Below are 18,410 nucleotides of genomic sequence, written 5' to 3' on the forward strand. Positions count from 1 at the left end.
CACTGGGGTCTGCAGGGTCGCCCCATGTTTGATCAGGGTCCTGCTGGTCATCCGGGTCCGTGTCTACATGGTAGGGGACTTGGTCATCCATGTAGTCCTCCAATGCATCCGTATCGGAGCGTGTGGGGGAGAACCGGTGTGGATCCTGGTAGGATGAATGGAAGGGTTCATAAAGGAGAGGTTCCGATTCTGCAGGCAACTTCCTTTTTAGTGGGATCCTGAAAGGGTCCAACGGCGGCTCCGAAGTTATCCTTCGGTCGTGGAGAATCATCCTGCCAGTGTCGGCGTCGATGATACGTGCCGGAGACGTGTCAGCAGGTGTGACCGTAGGTTGGGCGACCCGTGTCCTGAGTTGGAACATTTTTGGGATTGTCGACAGAGGCAAGCTGAATGTAATGTTGGCCGGCACCGAAGAGGCTGCTGGAGCTCCGATCGAACCGGAACCCGACGTGTCCTGGAGGACAGCTGCGGTTTTGCTGCCTTGCGTCGCACCAGGTCGTACTTGGGGCGTCTTCGAGGCCTTGGCACCGGCCATGCTGGTAGAGGCCGTGGATTTTTTCGGCGCCGGCGGTTCATCGAGTCGAGGTGCAGAGATCACCGTCGAAGTCTTCAATACCTGAGGCTTAGGTGTCGTCGAGGGAGCGATGCGAGACACAGCAGGCGGTACGGCCCTTGGTGTCGTTGGTGCCGGTAGCCGAGCAGGTTTGTCGGTGCCGATGGCTTTTTTCCGTTTGTCGACTCCAACGTCGCCCGCTTCAAGTTCGGCACCGAAGTCCCTCTTGGTGCGGTCGGTGCCGACGCGGTGCGCTGGCGTCGAAGGCCTCGATCCGACCAGCGCCACTTTCAGTTTCGGTTTCGGTGGAACCGGAGCAGCTTTCGGTTTCGGTTTTGTGGTAGGGAAACCAGCCTGTTTATGTAGTAATGGCTGCCGCTGAACGTCCGAGGCCGGGCCCGAGGGCGGGGCCGAAGAACTGCGGGATGGGTCTCGGGTAAGGCCCGAAGGCGATCCCTCGACCGGAGCCATAGGCTGTGGCACTGGTGATTCAACGGTTTGAACAGGTAGGCCTTGTTCATCATTGGAGCTACTCTCTTCGGCCCCTAAGGCCTCCTCGTCGTCTCCTACCTCGGTGTCGTCTTCACCTCTGTGGAAGAGTGACTCGTCTACCTCGTCCGATCCGGGTTCGTGTTCGGAAACGGGACTGGAGGGCAAGACGTCTAATTCCTCGACGTCTTCGGCCTCGTCGAAGATGTCTGTTGGGGCCGGTGCCGCGTGCTGCGCCTCGAGTCTCGCCGCTCGTCGATTCCGCAGAGTCTTCTTGGAACGGAACCGGGCACAGGCCATGCATGTCGATTCGTCGTGGTCCGGCGAAAGGCATTTGTTGCACACCGGATGGACGTCGATGTGTGGGTACTTCGCATTGCATACCGGACACCTTTTGAATGGCGTCCTCGATTCCATCGTCGAAGTAGTCGATGGACAGGTAAATGCGAAAAAAGTCGGTGCTGAAAGTTAGTAAACTAACAGGATTGTATCGAAACCCGATCGATAAACAGTACCGACGCAAACTAAAGGCCTTTTGGCCTCGAAAAAATATTTTCCTAACTTGAGCTAAGATAGCACATCCGAACCCAATGGCGGAAAAAAACAATCTGAGGATGCCCATGCGCACTGTAGTCCAGGGGAGGAGTCACCTATCCAAGGATACTTCGAAGACTCTTCCAGGACAACAACGTGCAAACATCCGGACCCAACACTAGGCGGCGATCTATGCACAGATATGAATTCAGCAGCCCACATGCCTCGAACTTGACTTTCTCAACAATACTTACACATTTTTTTCATTCCAGAAATGGCACACAAAAAACCTCCGGACATATTTTATAGCTGTGTATAGAAGCCTTGTGAACACTAACTGGTGTAGGCTGGATTCTGCCAACTCTATAAAATATGACAGATTCGCTTTGAGTGGACAACGAATTTATTGTAATGTTTTGTTGAAGAATATATTGTCCCGAACAAAGTGCTCACAGAATCTTGGATTGAGCCCAGAAGTTAAGCTCTAAATTTTCAGCAGCCATTCTGCTAGTATCAGGGTTGAGGGATCACAGTGCAATCTCTGTCCTTTACTTGTGGTTAGTAATGAAGTGAAGACTGTCAGGGGATTGAACAGGACTTTTGTCAAGATTTCCAGAATTCTCTGACTCACTTCAGGCTAATAGGAATTATGCTGCATAGTGCCGACAAGGTTTCTCAGCAATGTTGGGTATTAGAGGCAGCAGAGGAAAGGAACAGAATAATTCTCTGTACAGGATAAAAACTGCCTTCTTCACAGTGCTCAATCGGGGACACACAAACGCAAAGTTTGAATAAATTGCATTTTCGGATATTCCAAAGAGTTTAATGTAAAGAACTACCGATTTAGGAATATGTCTTGAACGACAGCATGAAAAGTCACCCATGAAGTATGAACTGAGACGGTTTAAAACCTTGCTATGGTTCATGGAAGGTACAGCTTCAAAAGTAGCATCTGATGTTTTTGGCAGGGGCTTTACACAAGCCCCTGTGGTGCAAGGGCCCTCAACCCCTTCAGGGGGTCCCCAAAAAGACCAAGTTCAATGAATATCTATGAGATAAAGAAATCTGAGGGGGTTATGCCACTGGTTTTTCATCTCCACTCAGCTTGGAACTCCAGCAAGAGCACAGAGGTTTTGTACCACTATGCTTGCAGATATAAAACATAGTTGTCAATGCTGACTTCTTACATTAACAAATTCTTATAAGGAACAATTAGACCGAAAATGTGTGTGTTCAAAAGACTGGTGATTACATGATTGTTTCTCTTCCATTATAACCAATGTGCTATTGCTGTGATAAGTAGCTTGACGGTGAGACAGCTATGATAATTGGCATGTCTAGATCTGAGCTTCGAAGAGCATATCTCTAAATACATTTTACTGGCTGACCATCGACCTGAAACTTGAGTCACTTGTGGTGTCTCTTGGATCTTATCAACACAGCTGCTGAAAGCTCAATGCCACTGTTTTTGAAAGCGTGTGGAACATTTGCATGTTTAGGTTATATAAACACTTTCTTTAATTCTGACATGTTAGTCGTAATCATTCAAACAGGATTTATAAAGCGCGGTAATTCACCTGTGAGGGTCTCAAGGCGCTGGAGTTGCTAGCTGCCACGAGGTGCTCTGTTCATTCGAACAGCCAGGTCTTGAACCCTTTCCTGAAATCCCAGAGCAATGAGGTGGTCCTAAAGTGCAGAGGAAGGTAATTCCAGGCTTTGGCCACAAGGTGAGAGAAGGAGGGACTGCTGCTGTTGTTTCAGTGGATCTTGGGGGGAGGGGGGGGGGGGGGGGGTCTGGGAGGAAGCGGGAGGCAGATCGCAGGTGTCTGGTCGGTTGGTGGAAAGTCATTTGTTTGTTGATGTATGCTGGTTCTTCATTGTGCAGGGCTTTGTTTGCATGGGTCAACATCTTGAACTGGCATCTCCTCTGGGTCGGCAGTCAGTGTAGCTTCTAGAGGTGTGGAGTGATGAGGGTCCATCTGTGGAGGTCAAGGATGAGTCATGTCGCTGAGTTTTGTATTGTCTGGAGTCTCTTCAGGAGGCGTGTGGTGATTCCTACGTAGTGTGTGTTCCCGTAGTCCAGCCAGCTGGTGATGAGGGCCTGCGTGATGGTCCTTCTGGTGTTGATTGGGAGCCACCTGAAAACTTTTCAGTGCATGCTTAGGGTTTGGAAGCAGGTGGATGAGACTGTGTTTACCTGTTTCTGTATAGATAACTTGCTGTTCAAGATGATGCCGAGGGTCCGGGTGTGGTCTATCAGGGAGGGGGGAAGTAAAGTGAACAGAGGTTGCTCGGAGGAGCACTCTCTGCTCTCAGGCGAGACTGTTCAGGCACTGCAACTTCAAAAGGTATTTACTGCACTCAGGTCCTCTAAAACATTATACAAGCAAAGCAGATTCTCCAACACCTAAGCATTTGTTTCAAGGAGAATTCAGAACATATCCTTCAAAATGCAGAATTTACAGCCCTGGAGTCCCAGTATGACGTAAAAACAAATTTATGAAACACACTGGGAGTTGAGCCAAGGCAATCCCATTCCGATTGGTTAAGGGGTAAGCAGCTTGAAAATATGTAGATGGGAGCTGCATAAAAAGGGCACCATGTGCCCAGCAATGCCACGCATTGTTGCTGTTAAGAGAATAGAAAATATAGAGTCTTAGTGAGTCTTTCAAAAATACAAATAGAAAACATGTATATTTGAAATTCCCATTGCTCGAATAAACCATCATTTTTCACTGCGCGTTCAATCCTGGTTCTGTAACCTGAAGGAAAACACTGCCCCAAACCTGTAAAATATATGGATTACGTAAGACTGGGTAAGACAAAAGGCTTGAAGTATGAGGTTTCACTCTCATTTTTAAGCTACTTCTCAATTAAAGCTCTTGTTACAAATAGGTCTCTGAAATCAATGTACCAGTCTTATGCAAGGTAACTAATATTCAATGTAAATGTATCAAATATACAAAACAGAAAGAACAATTTAGAAACGAACAGGAGAGGACCCATGAGGCCGTGACCACAATCACAAAGTGCCAGTTAAGTATTTATAGCAGAACCCAAACGTCCTGGAGTTAATGCAAATATATTGCTTTGATAAGAGTTTAAGTGCTTAAGAAAGCCAACTTCTGGAGATCGATTGAGTCCCTGGTCTCCAATCGCCAATGGCAGGAGAATGATCAGCAAAGTGTATCATGACCCATCATTAAAATTCAGAAATTAACAGCAGACCTGACCAGTCATAGAATATGCAAATGCTTCAAGAGCACATACTGAAATGGGAATCTTTAAACAAAAAAACAACCCGGAAAGGATAAGCAGAGAGCTCAAAAAGGCACCACATAACTGACCTGCACACCAATGCAATACCAAGAACTCTGGAGTAACCGAAGAAAAGGCCAAGCCACAGTCAAGGAAACAACAGGATTGGGCATGCCCACAGCAAAGATATCTAGAACACATATCCTTGTGCCATATTTGTCAGTAAGGCAATATGGATGGATCACGATTATGTAAACCACTGTTTTCCAGAAAAAGTGCATTCCTTGACAGTTTTGCTGAAAATACAGCTGGTGTGACAATCCTTAGAAAGGACCGTTCAGTGCTATTCTGTACTAAGCCTGGCATTCCACGTAACTCAACAAACCAGTCAGATACATAATAAGTTACTTCTCTTGGGAAAACAGACACGCTACTACAGTGCTATTAATGTGTGCCTACAAAGTACAAAAACTGACATGTGCTTTGCAACTCATTGCTGGCTTTAGAATGTCAACCAGCATTTCCATCTTTATAAATATGAGGATCTTCAAAGTCTTTAATTATCTTTCCCTTTGGAATAGTGAACTTCTTAACCCAGTTTCTGGTTAGGGTCCATGATGCAAAGGCCATGATGGACGCCAAGGGTTACTTGACGCTTAAGCACCGGAAGATACAGGAAAAAAGCACAGGATAGGAAGTCCTCTCAGAAAGATTTTTCTGGTCCATTACCAGCAAGGCAGGTTAAAAATACAATTAGAAAACATCAGTTATTTTGCTTCCCATCCTCCTCGTTTGTAACTAATCTGCAAATGTCAACAATGCCTTTTCCATTTTGACAATGATGTCGAAAAACAGAAGTCATCTAATCAAACGCTGGGAACCCTACCACAGTGGTCTTCTCTCTTCCTAGAACTGATATTAAGTTGAAAATTTTCATTTCCTTTAGAGATGAATCCTAACAACTGATCTGTTCATATCTGATTGCACATATGTGCTTGAATTAAAAGATTCTGTTGTAAACCTGAAATTTAAGGATGCTTAATAGAACCACAATAAATCCAGATAAATTATCACCAATAATACGCAGGTAAGGAGAAGACGTGGAAGTTGCATGATGCACTGCTCTTTTCCCCCTCGTTTTTGTGTTGACGCTCCTATTTGACACACTCCGACCACTGACAATTTTCACTTGCTTCCAATTCCCCATGGGTTCTTTGTTGAGTCTTGCTTCCATAGGAAGTACTGTAGGTTCACAGCAACTAGAACGGTGCCAGAATCAGCTATGGAAATTCTGTACCGCAGTCTGCTTCTGAGAGAGCCGCAGCAGCTCCTCTCGGATAGCCTTGATAAGCGAGGCAGAGGTGTGACCAGGCTGGAGGTCCTCCGTTGAACCACCAGGATAGTACATGCTTGGGCCTTGGTGGCTACTGTGCTGAAGGTGAGCCGGCGGGGCAGACGGCTGTCGGGAAGATGACCTGGGCATGTGGAACACAGAAGAGGGAGGGTATTCTTGGTGACCAAGAACCTGCGCCTGAAACACAAGAATGGCAAACAAATTAGGTTAAATTAAACATAGTAGCAATGACTTCATTTTCCGTGTAATTACGTGATCTACAATTATATCCTCTGATTGAACTTTTTTTTTTAGTACTCAAACATACGGGCGAGTGGGAAAATAAAACCAGCATTGGCAAAACCAAAAGGTCTGGCGTTGGGTGCCAGCTCTTTTAGTGCTAATTTTAAAATGGCTTTAGTAAACATTTTACTTTTGAAAAGCTGCCGGGCCCTGGCCAATAAACAAAAATACACATGATCTCAAAGCTATTTTTTTTATTCACTGAGCACCCTTTGCCATATCAAAATACTTTGTGTGGATGTCCTCTTATAATTCGGTTACAATCCATTATGAAATAATAACTTGCTTTAAACTTTTATCTTTCCAGTTTTTAGTGTTGTATATAGCAGGTGTTACAATTACCCAATGTATTCGTAATCAGCGTGGCCAACTCAGAAGACTGGAACGCTGAGTTAGCTTGCCAGGACTCGAACTTGTGACCTCTAAGGCACTGCAGAGATCAGTGGAGAGCGGTTAACTCACTCGGTGATCTTGGTATAATGTTATGAAGAATGATCAACTCAGATGACAGTCATCTCTCCTTCAAGAATGACCGCGACTGTAGTAAGTTAGTCATTCAATTGTAAGCAGTGTTTGAATCAGGACTCTATTTAACAATTCCCATGTGTCATATGTACAAAGTGTGCAGCAGGGCATATCTTCCACATTTAACTGCAACAAAATGTCATCTTTTTGCCGTAGAAGGCCGTTGTAAAAAGTCCTACAATAAAAACGATTTGGAGAATCAGAAAGGCATCAAGTGTTTTTTAAAGTCATTCGGGGCCTGATGTACTAAATACATTTGTGATCGCAAACCCTACGTTTGAAGAAATCACAAATATCACAGGATTTGCAACTCAACAGTGTCAAGCGCACACTGTCCTCTTTATCGTGTTGATTATTTTGTGGATTTCAGTAGTGTGTTGCAAACCTTTTGAAATCCGTGCTCATCAGGGTTTTTCAATGAATGTTATGAAACGTATATAATAAAATTACAAAAGCAATTAAGGGTATGTAGTGTCTTTCCATTAGTAGTGTGCCATAATAGACTGTTTTAAGCATAGAAAGCCTGTGTATTGCGCTTCACTCACATCTCGTTTCCTTCTCTTACATCACATTACAATACTTATCACTCCGTCAGGAGTATGTCTGATTCACAGGTTTATTAAAGAATTCAAAAGGATAGAGTGCAATATTCAAATGTTTCAAGAAACAAATTCTTGAACACAGCTGGAGTCACTCAGTTACTGCAAATTATGACATTGTAGGGGTGGTCAACCCTGCCAATAGCATAGTACATTTTGAAACCTTTACAATTTATAATTAAACCACTTTAATTTGTAGCCATGCAGTCAAAGGCACTGGAAACGTAATGCTTTTGAAAATGCTCGCCACTGTTTTTCTGCACTCTTTGTCTGACTACATTAGGTGGTGCTGCTGTTGCATGGACATTCATAATCTGCCAGGTGTTCCTGTGGCAAATGTTTCACTTTACGTCAGTCCTGATCAGTTAACAGATATCACATTATATTCTGGGATTGAAATGTTGCTGTTAACATTGAAACTATGGGCTCAAAAAACCCAGCCGTAAAGTGCGGTTTGGTAAAAAGCCAGGATTTGCTGAAGGTAACAGACATAACAATAGGACACCTTGCTGCTATAACTTTTGTTGGCATGTGGAAAGTCGTGTCATGTTTTTTCCACTGTCCCATGTGCACTATGACAGCACTCTTTTCACAGGTACCGGTCATTTCACCTTGCACTGGATCTTTAGAAACTCAGGTGTTTAAAAAGTGACCTGCTATCAATACTGACTTGTTAGAAAAGGGGACTGATGTTTCAAAGGACTTTCCCAATTCTGTGTCTGTGGGTAATGTAATGCAAAAGCAATAGTTGATGGACAGAATGCAGAACAATGTCATGCATTCACCCCAGTAGAGAGATCTGGGCCTAAATCCATCGTTTTTTTGCTCACCATGCCATTCCAGTTTGAACCCAGCCATATGCAAATCAGTCTTGACCCTGTGCCTCATGGGAACAGTCCAGCCCAAACTGCCAAGCCAGGTCCTCCCTGGACTGGAAACAAGCATCCTAGGACTGGTTAATTGTTTCACCCCTCTTCAGTCAGGATAGCTTGATTCCAGTGGCATGGAGAGCACGGGACCCACGTCTGGGCATACCCTTCCCACTCAGGGTGACAAATGCAAAAACAATAGTTGATGTACAGAATGCAGAACAATTTCATACATTCACCCCAGTACAGAGATCTGGGCCTAAATCCATCATTTTTTTGCTCACCATGCCGTTCCAGTTTGAACCCAGCCATATGCAAATCAGTCTTGACCCTGTGCCTCATGGGAACAGTCCAGCCCGAACTGCCAAGCCAGGTCCTCCCTGGACTGGAAACAAGCATCCTAGGACCGGTTTCGGAGTTTCACCCCTCTTCAGCCAGGATAGCTTGATTCCAGTGGCATGGAGAGCACGGGACCCACATCTGGGCATACCCTTCCCACTCGGGGTGACAAATGCAAAAAGATCAGATCAGTTGACTGGGGGTGAGCGTTTGATTTTCTCAAACGCTCCGTCCATCATCCCCTTTGGTATTGCTTTGTTCGCCCTAAGTTGACAGGGTATGCCCAGACGTGGGTCCCTTGCTCACTTTACCACTGGATTCAAGATAGCCTGGCTGATGAGTGTTATGAACTCGAAACCGGTCCGAAGATGCTTGTTTCCGGTCCAGGGAAGACATGGCTTGGCAGTTCGGGCTGGACTGTTCCCATGAGGCACAGGGTCAAGACTGATTTGCATATGGCCATGTCTAAACTGGGGTGGTGTAGTGGGCAAAAGAACGATGGATTTAACCCAGATCTCTTGACTGGGGGAGAATGTATGCATTGTCAGCATTCCGTCCATCATTTGTTTGTTGTAACGCTTTTCGCCCTAAGTGGGATGGGTATTCCCAGACGTGGGACCCGTGCTCAGTACGCCACTGGAGTCAAGCTATCCTGGCTGATGACGGCTGATAGCCAGAAACCGGTCCTAGGATGCTTGATTCCGGTCCAGGGATGACATGGCTTGGCAGTTCGGGCTGGACTGTTCCCATGAGGCACAGGGTCAAGACTGATTTGCATATGGCCATGTCTAAACTGGGGTGGTGTAGTGGGCAAAAGAACAATGGATTTAACCCAGATCTCTTGACTGGGGGAGAATGTATGCATTGTCAGCATTCCGTCCATCATTTGTTTGTTGTAACGTACAGGGCTTGAAGCCCAAATGCTAGGGTAGAGACATTGTACTGCAACAAAGACAGCTTTTGTTGTGCGAGGAAAAACGAACAACTCTCAGGAGACAAGAGGGCTTCAGATCTGCATCCCAGGCATGGATAAAAGGGAACTGACGTTGCGGCGGGGCAGGCACTATTTGGCTGTGAGGTTGTCATCTGACATCTCTTCCGGCATCAACCGAAGCCAGTGCCCCCTTACTGGCTACATGAGAGGTTTGAAGTTTACGCATCATGTCTGACGCCTGGGATTGTGTTACATGTGAGGAATCCTTTATGTAGAAATATTCATCAGAAGAAGCCTTATTCAAGATCTATTGGGTTTGATGTCTCTTGGCTGTCTCCTATGGCATATATTTGGGGTTATATGTAAACCTCTAATATACAAATTGCCAGAAATCAATTAATGACATTTTTTCCTTCCTCAAAGAACATCATACTGTATACTGCACAAGGAATTAGGTCTAGGTTATATCTTGGAAGTGTAACCTCTCATTCCCTATTAAGACGGATTTCCCTTTGAGTTAAAAAGTAAACCGAGTAACCAAGCAATACTGAGACACTGTCAGTTTAGACAGAGTTTCAATTTTACTCAAGTTAGGCTTGCTCTTGGACTTAGCGGCCCAGGTGCCACTGCAAGGGTTATTACCATCAGGGCTCCCCCCTGATAGAGTGGATATTCAAACAGAGTCAACCACATGCTGGGGCTGGAGAAAAATGCGGAGGGTAACGGGAGGTGCAGAATCTCATGCCTCCGAACTCCCATTGTTAGATAAATCATGGGTACCCATCACGTCAGAGCCATTAGTGAAACGCACAATGAGGAAATACGGGCTACACACCTTTGAGGACGTGTTCCCTGGGGGTCACATCTTCTCACGAACTGAGGATGCTTACTTTACAGGCGCCCTACTCAAGGACCAGTTTGAATTGGCCAGGCTTCAAAATGTGCTGTGGAGCAGAGTATGCACCTATTCCCTAGAACCAGACAACTTTGCACCATTGAAGCTACTTATATCTGCTACCGAGGGGAGTAGTCTGGTATCCAGACTATACCGTGCTGGTCTAGACCATATGCCAGCGTGCAACGACAGGGTCAGGGATATGTGGGAGGTGGATCTGGAAAACCCCATCTCAGATTCCGCATAGAAAGAATGTTGAACACACACCCGTAGGGTATCCGGTAATTACAGGCATTATCAGATACATTACAAATATTTACATAGGGTGTACATGGCGCCAGTTAAAATGACACGGATAGAGCCGTCCCACTCTTCAAATTGCCCTAACTGCCAGATTATAATCACACAACATGAATGTGCAGCAGGGTGGCGGGGTACTGGGCACACGTTTGAGGCCCTGCAGCAAATGACTAGCCTCCAAATTAGGTCTTCTCCACTGTTGGCGCTACTGGGTTATGTTGCGGACATCGCCAAAATGCTGCGTAGGTATGTTAGTATGGCACTTCTCATTGCCAAGTGGGAGTTGGCCATCCATTGGAGTCGCAAGAGCACGCCAACTCTCGAATAATGGCTACACAGTTTAATATATTGCGATACCAATAGGGAGCTGTTTGCTGCAATGCAGCCTCCCGCATCCAGGCATAAAGATATACAACAGCCTGTGAACACTGTGCGCAATAACGTTGGAATGGGGTGGGGAAAGGTGGACGGATGAGTGGGTGAGGGGCATGGCCGGATGGATATGCTGTTGTACAGGTACCTAATCGGCACCACCAGAGGGGGTAATTGATATGATACGGACAAGTGCGTAGAATGCGGGGATTGGTGAAAGCAATATCATGTTACGCTGTCATTTATACGGATTGGCTTCAATGATGAAGTCATTAATATCAAAACATATTGCACTGTTGCATGTAACCCGAATGCTTTAAAATAATAACGTTAATAATAAAATAGGTTTGCTCTGTTATATTTCCACATGTTGCCTGATGAATATGTGTTTTATATGACATGTTTTTTAAATGGTCCTGTAAACAAAGGATTTTTGTTTGATTTTCATCTGTAGTATTGCATCATTGTGTGTGTTTCTGGAATTAGTTTTGATAGAGATTTTAGAAGGGAATGTTATGATGCGAGTGGGTTTGAAGTATTCATGGTCAAAGGCCGAGTTTAACTGTAGTTGGTAGCGTAGGGGCTACTGCGTGTCCGCCCTCCTCTACTGTGTCTCTCTATTGTAGTAATAAAGCACAAGTTACTTACCTTCGGTAACAATATAGCTGTAAGAAACATGAGTTAGTTAGATTCCTTACCTTAGAATATCCCCAGGCGTCAGGCTGGATCTGGAAAGATTTTTCGTCAGCAGTACCCCTGCGCGTCGCTAGGCGTCGTCTGCGGCTCCGCGTCGGTCGTCGGCGTCGTGATCGCCGGGATGAAGTCATCGGAGTACTTAGACGCCGCCCTCGCTCGCTGACGTCAGTTCTGTACATAGCTTTCCGTGCCAGGAACGCAGAGCCATGCAAGAAACCGACACTGGTGCCATAAAACTAGGGCCCTGAAAGGGGTGACATTAACCCTAGATATCGGTTCGCAGAACGGGGAGGATGGGTGGGGGGTAAGGAATCTAACTAATGTTTCTTACAGATGTATCGTTACAGAAGGTAAGTAACTTGTGCATCTGAAAGAAACACTTTAGTTAGATTCCTTACCTTAGAATAGATACCCCAGCCATAACAATCCCGGTGGTGGGTCTGCGAACCAAGCTCACACCAGGAAGTCCTGAAGAACGGAATGGCCAAAGAAGCCGTCTCTCCGGACTTGGCTGTCCAGGCAGTAATGCTTGGCAAACGTGTACAGCGATGCCCACGTAGCTGCCTGACAAATGTCATGCAGAGGGACCCCCCGTCCCAAGGCAGTAGTAGCCGCTGTAGCCAGAGTGGAATGGGCCCTCAGCCCCACAGGAGGATCCTTTTTAGCCAAGGAATAACAGACCTTAATGCACAAAACGACCCACCGAGAGATGGTTTGTTTGTGCACTGCCCGCCCCTTATTAGCGCCCACGTAGCCAACGAAGAGTTGGTCGTCCACCCGGAATTGTTTTGTGCGATCCAGATTAAAGGAGAGCGCACGTTTTGGGTTCAGACGGTGGAGCCTTTCCTCCTCTTTCAAGGGATGCGGAAAGTAGGTGGGCAAGGTAACCGACTGCCCGATGTGAAAGGGAGTAACCACCTTAGGAAGAAAAGAAGGGCGAGTCCTCAGAACAACCTTGTCCTGATGGACAGAGAGGAAAGGAGGTTTAGAAGAAAGAGCCTGGAGCTCACTCACTCTTCTGGCAGAGGTGATGGTAACCAGGAAAGCAGTCTTGAGAGTCAGAAGACGAAGAGGACAGTTATGAAGTGGCTCAAAGGGAGTGCACATCAGATAAGTTAAGACCAAATTCAAGTCCCACTGAGGCATTACAAAGGGAACAGGAGGAAACATACGAGTAATGCCTTTCAAGAATCTATTTACGATAGGGGACTTGAAAAGAGAAGGCTGGTCAGGAAGCCTCAAGAAGGCTGAAACAGCTGAAAGATATCCCTTAATGGTGCCCAGAGCAGAGCCCTGCTGGGCCAGGGAAAGAAGAAAAGAGGAGAACCTCAGAAAGAGGGGTGGAAAGGGGAACCACAGCCTTTGCTGTGCACCATGCCACAAATTTGTTCCACCTGCAGGCGTATACCGTTTTAGTGGAGGGACGCCTGGCTGCCAGAATGACACCACAGACTTCAGGAGGCAAGTCAAATGGCATCAACTTCCACCGCTCAAACTCCACGCATGGAGGTGGAGGCTGGACAGGTTCGGGTGGAGGACCGTCCCCTGCTGCTGCGACAGAAGGCCCTCCTGAAGAGGCAGTCAAATCGGGGGATCGATTGAGTAGCTCGGGATACCAGTATCTTCATGCCCAATCCAGAGCCACAAGGATGACTTGGGCCCGGTCGCGCCTGATCTTCTTCAGTACTCTGGGCAGAAGTGGAATAGGCGGAAAGGCGTATAACAGACCGCAACTCCACTCACGACGAAAAACGTCTCCGAGCGAGTGCCGCCTTGGAAATTCCAACGCGCAGAACTGATGACATTGCGCGTTCCCTTCGGTGGCGAATAGATCTAACCAAAGCTCTCCCCACTGCCGAAAGAGACCTTGCGCCGCGTCCGAGTTCAGACGCCACTCGCGATCCATCATGCACCGGCGGCTGAGTTCGTCCGCCCTGGTGTTCAGAGAGCCCGCCAGGTGTTGAACCACCAGGGTGATGCCCTGATGTTCCAGCAATGTCCAGAGGCGCAGAGCCTCCTGACAAAGGGTCCACGACCCCACCCCGCCCTGTTTGTTGCAATACCACATGGCGGTGGTGTGGTCTGTGAACACCTGCACTACACTTCCCCGGACAGAGGGAAGGAATGCCTTCAGTGCAAGCCGGATCGCCCGCAGCTCCAATAGGTTGATATGGAGCCGGGACTCCGCCAGAGGGCCTCTGATCTCCGCCTCTCCCATGTGGCCCCCACATCCCAGGAGGGACACATCAGTCACAACTACGTGCTCCGGTTGGGGTAGGGAGAGGGATCTGCCACTGACCGAATCGCGGTCCGTGAGCCACCACTGCAACTGTCTTGCAGTGCCCTCCGAGATCAGGACGTGGTCAGACAGGTTGCCCTGATGTTGGGCCCACTGAAACTTCAGGTCCCACTGCAGAGCCCGCATCCGCCACCTGGCGTGATGTACCAGCAGGATGCAGGAGGCCATTAGACCCAGCAGCCGTAGGGCCATCCTGATCAAAACTCTGGATAAAGGCTGACAGATCGGAATCAGAGCCTGAATATCCCAAAACCCGCTGTTCGGGAGGATAGACCCGAAACTGCGCCGAGTTCAGAACCGCTCCGATGAAGAGGAGCTTCTGGGAGGTACTCAGATGTGACTTCGGCATGTTGACGGAGAACCCCAGCGAATGCAGGAGGTCGTCCGTAGTCTGGAGGTGGGAGATGACTGTTCGGGGCGAGCCCGCCTTCAACAACCAGTCGTCGAGATAGGGGAAGACTGGAACCCCTAATCTGCGCAAATGAGCTGCGACCACCGCCATCACTTGCATGAACACCCAAGGGGCACTGGTGAGGCCGAAGGGGGGCACGATAAATTGAAAGTGCTCGTGGCCTACCGTGAACTGCAGGTAACGCCGGTAGGCCAGCAGGATGGGGATGTGGAAATAAGCGTCCTGCAAGACCAACGCTACCATCCAGTCTCCAGGGTCTAGGGCAGCCAGAACCTGAGCTAATGTCAGCATCTTGAACTTCTCCTTCCGGAAGAAGGCGTTGACGCTCCTGAGGTCCAAGATAGAGTGAAGCCCCCCTTTGCCCTTCTTGGGAACCAGAAAGTAGTGGGAGTAACAACCCCGTCCTACTTCTAGGCCAGGAACGCGCTCAATGGCCCCCTTGGCCAAGATGGCCATAACTTCCTACTGCAGAAGTTGCAAGTGATCCCCCGACATGCTGTGGTACTGCGGTGGCATGGCTGGAGGGGTCGCCTCGAAGGGGAGGGAGAAGCCCCTTCAGACGATTTGCAGCACCAACCTGTCCGAAGTGATGGTACGCCAGTGGAGCAGGTAATGGCAAACTCTGCCTCCCACTGGCGTGAAATGGGCCTGAAAGCTCGGACTAGGAAGGCTTTGAAGCAGATGCTGCGGGAGCGGATGTGGACTGACCGGCTGTCTGTCCCCCTGCTCCGCCACGGCGGAATCCACGTCCGCGACCGCTTTGAGGCTGGTTCTGCGGCCTGTGGCTGGACGAACGTGCGGGGGCGCCCCTTCCTTGGCCACGAAAGGGGCGAAAAGCAGAAGTTTGCTGGCGCTGGGCTGACAGACCCAAGGACTTGGCCATAGCCCTGGAGTCCTTAAAGCACTCCAGCGCGCTATCCGCTTAGTCGCCAAAAAGGTGACGGCCATCAAAGGGCATGTCAATGAGAGTGCTCTGGACATCCCCTGAAAAGTTCGTGGACCTCAGCCAGGCGTGACGACGAATCGCCACTGTCGTTGCAATCGCTCTGCCCAGCGAGTCCGTGGTGTCAAGTCCACATCGAATGGAATACCGTGCTGCATCTCGACCCTCAGCAAGAGCCTGGGCGAGTCGTGTCCTGGCCTCCTCTGGACACTGGGGCAGCACGTCCGCCACCGTATCCCACAGAGAGTGGGTGTAACGGTCCAAAAGGCATGCGGTATTAATGGACCGCAACCCAAGACTTGAGTGAGGAAAACAGTTTCTTGCCAAACTGTTCCATCCTTTTGGATTCCCGGTCCGGAGGTGCGGACAGGAAGGCGCTTTGGGAGGTGGAGGCCTGGATAACCAGCCTCTCAGGGGTGGGGTGTACGGACAGAAAGCTGGGGTCGCCCGGAGCTGGGCAGTGGCGCCGGGCCACGTTCCGATCCACAGGAGAGACTGTGGAGGGCTTGGACCAAGTGCCCATCAGAACGTCAGTGAGGGGCTCACTAAACTGCAGCAGAGGCTCCGAAGAGCTTACTGGCGGTTGAAGCACCTCAGTGAGGAGGTTAGTCCTCACGGCCGCTGCTGGGAGCTCCAGGCGCAAGGCCTGGCCCGCCCTGCGCAGCACCACAGCATAAGTAGCACCCTCTTCCATAGCCACGGAAGGAGGAGAGATGAAACCAGTGTCAGGCGAAGTGTCTAGACCACTGGCCTCCCCCAGCTCATCTGCCCAGTCCTGACTTAACTGGCACTGCTGTGCCAGAGGATCCTCAGACCCCTCCCAGTCCTCCCCTTCATCCGTGTCCTGGTAAACAGGCAGAAATGACAGAGCCGGGTCATAGGCGAAAGGCTCACTCATCGACGCCGGAGACGGTGCCAAGCGGCAACGCTCCGACGCCAGACCCGGGCCGGGGCTCAAACCAGGGACGGCGTCGCCCGAGGACGGCGCCGGGTGCGACACCATGGGGGTCAGTGCCAGCGGAGGAGTCGTGAGGTCAACGGGCGTCGACTGGGATCCAGGCCTGGATCCCACGGGGGCCCTGTGGCTTCGGGACCTAAGTCGAGGACCGCGCCAGGGCCCAAACCGCCGGCTCGCTAGGACCCATAGTCGGACCTGCGGGGCCCGGAGGCGCGCTGGCAGGCCTCAACGGCGGGAAGAGAGTCCTCATGACCACGAGGAAGTCTCTAATCTCGCCCCGAAGTTGAATGAAGCCCAGGGACCGGAGGGTGTGGAACCGGATGCGGCTCCGGCGGACCCACGCGGGTGGTGCCACCCGAACTCTCGGCCGAGTCACGCGACCGGCGAGGGGAGTCAGTAGAGCGATGTCGCTTCTTCGACCTTTTTGCCATGCCTCGACTTACCTGAGTGCGAGGACGTGGATCCCGACGAGCGGTGATGACAGCGGCTCCGCGACCGGTCCCTCGACTTCCTCCTCGACCGGGACCTCGAGCGGCGTGGAGCCGACTGCCGGATCTCAAGGAGCTTGCGGGACCGCTCCTGCCTAGCTTTCGACGTCAAGGCCCGGCAGTCGGGGCACGACTTGTCATCGTGGTCGGCCCCAAGGCAGTAGAGACACCGATGGTGGGGGTCGGTAACCGACATCAGTCGGTGACAGACGTCACACGGCTTGAACCCGGGCATCCCTACCGGCACCAGGAGTCAAAGTCAACTCGAAAAAGATAGACAAAATGTCCAAAAAGTTAGTCAAAAAATGACTAAGGGTACGCTCTTCCCGGATCTGCGCTTGCTGGCGCGGAAAAAAAGAAGAACTGACGTCAGCGCGCGAGGGCAGCGTCTAAGTACTCCGACAACGTCATCCCGGCGATCACGACGCCGATGAAGGACGCGGAGCCGTAGACGACGCCTAGCGACGCGCAGGGGTACTGCTGACGAAAAATCTTTCCGGATCCAGCCTGACGCCTGGGGATATTGTAAGGTAAGGAATCTAACTAACGTGTTTCTTTCAGATCTTACCTGCACACTGAATCAGGCTTGGTTACTACAATTTGTTAGTGACCAGCTGAGCTACACAGTAGGACCCAGAACGCGTCTTGCAACCAGCCTCCTTGACGCACGTCAGTGTGTACAGTTGTGCGACTACATTTACATTCCTTGAGGCTGGCGCACGCTCTTCTTGTGAGTCCAGGGATGAGTGTGCAATGCAAGGTTTTAATTGTCTGCAGCCGCTGTGGTCGCCTTCTGGTCAGTGTGTCCTCCAGTTCACAGCCACTACACATCGTATCTGACCTCCCATTGAAGATTAAAGTCAGCAGTCTAGTTTTGTGCGACCGCCATTTTAGGGGTATATGTGGTGTAACCCATGGACTGTTTCATCCGCACACAAGCGGCCATTACTGGGATCATACTAGCACAACACGATTTGTCTTTGAGCATGTTCGCTATGCCTCACGACATGAGGCTGCCATCTTAGTTGTACACGTTGTATGTTGCAGGGAATGTGTAGTGGTCTATGCGCTACTTCCATCCATCGGGGAGAATCAGCTGTTACTGTGCAGCATGTGTTTTCGCACGGTGATGCACACACGTTTACAGAATCTGTAGTTTTTGTTCAACGGAGTGCGCACACATCTACAGAATTGTGGGAGCTGCAGGTGTGTCCTTGCGGTGATGCGCACATCCTTTATGGATGGCACAGAATCTAAGTCGTGTTCTATGGATTGGGCACATTTAGCAGTGGGTGTACATTTTGCCAGGAG

General features: G+C 49.3%; 1 protein-coding gene across 3 annotated transcripts in view; it reads right to left on the minus strand.

Moving 5' to 3' along the window:
* Positions 1–1,817: 1,817 nt before the first annotated feature.
* The window catches only part of KIAA1549 (KIAA1549 ortholog), a 746,373-nt gene continuing 729,780 nt past the window's right edge, over positions 1,818–18,410 (minus strand). For all 3 annotated transcript variants that reach the window (XM_085652039.1, XM_085652040.1, XM_085652037.1), the window contains one exon: positions 1,818–6,365. In XM_085652039.1, the coding sequence (XP_085508165.1) occupies positions 6,111–6,365 (255 nt within the window). In that variant the 3' untranslated portion in view covers positions 1,818–6,110. The remainder of the gene's footprint in view (positions 6,366–18,410) is intronic.

This window comes from Triturus cristatus, chromosome 4_1 (genome assembly GCF_964204655.1).
Source record: "Triturus cristatus chromosome 4_1, aTriCri1.1, whole genome shotgun sequence".
Classification (NCBI taxonomy): domain Eukaryota; kingdom Metazoa; phylum Chordata; class Amphibia; order Caudata; family Salamandridae; genus Triturus; species Triturus cristatus.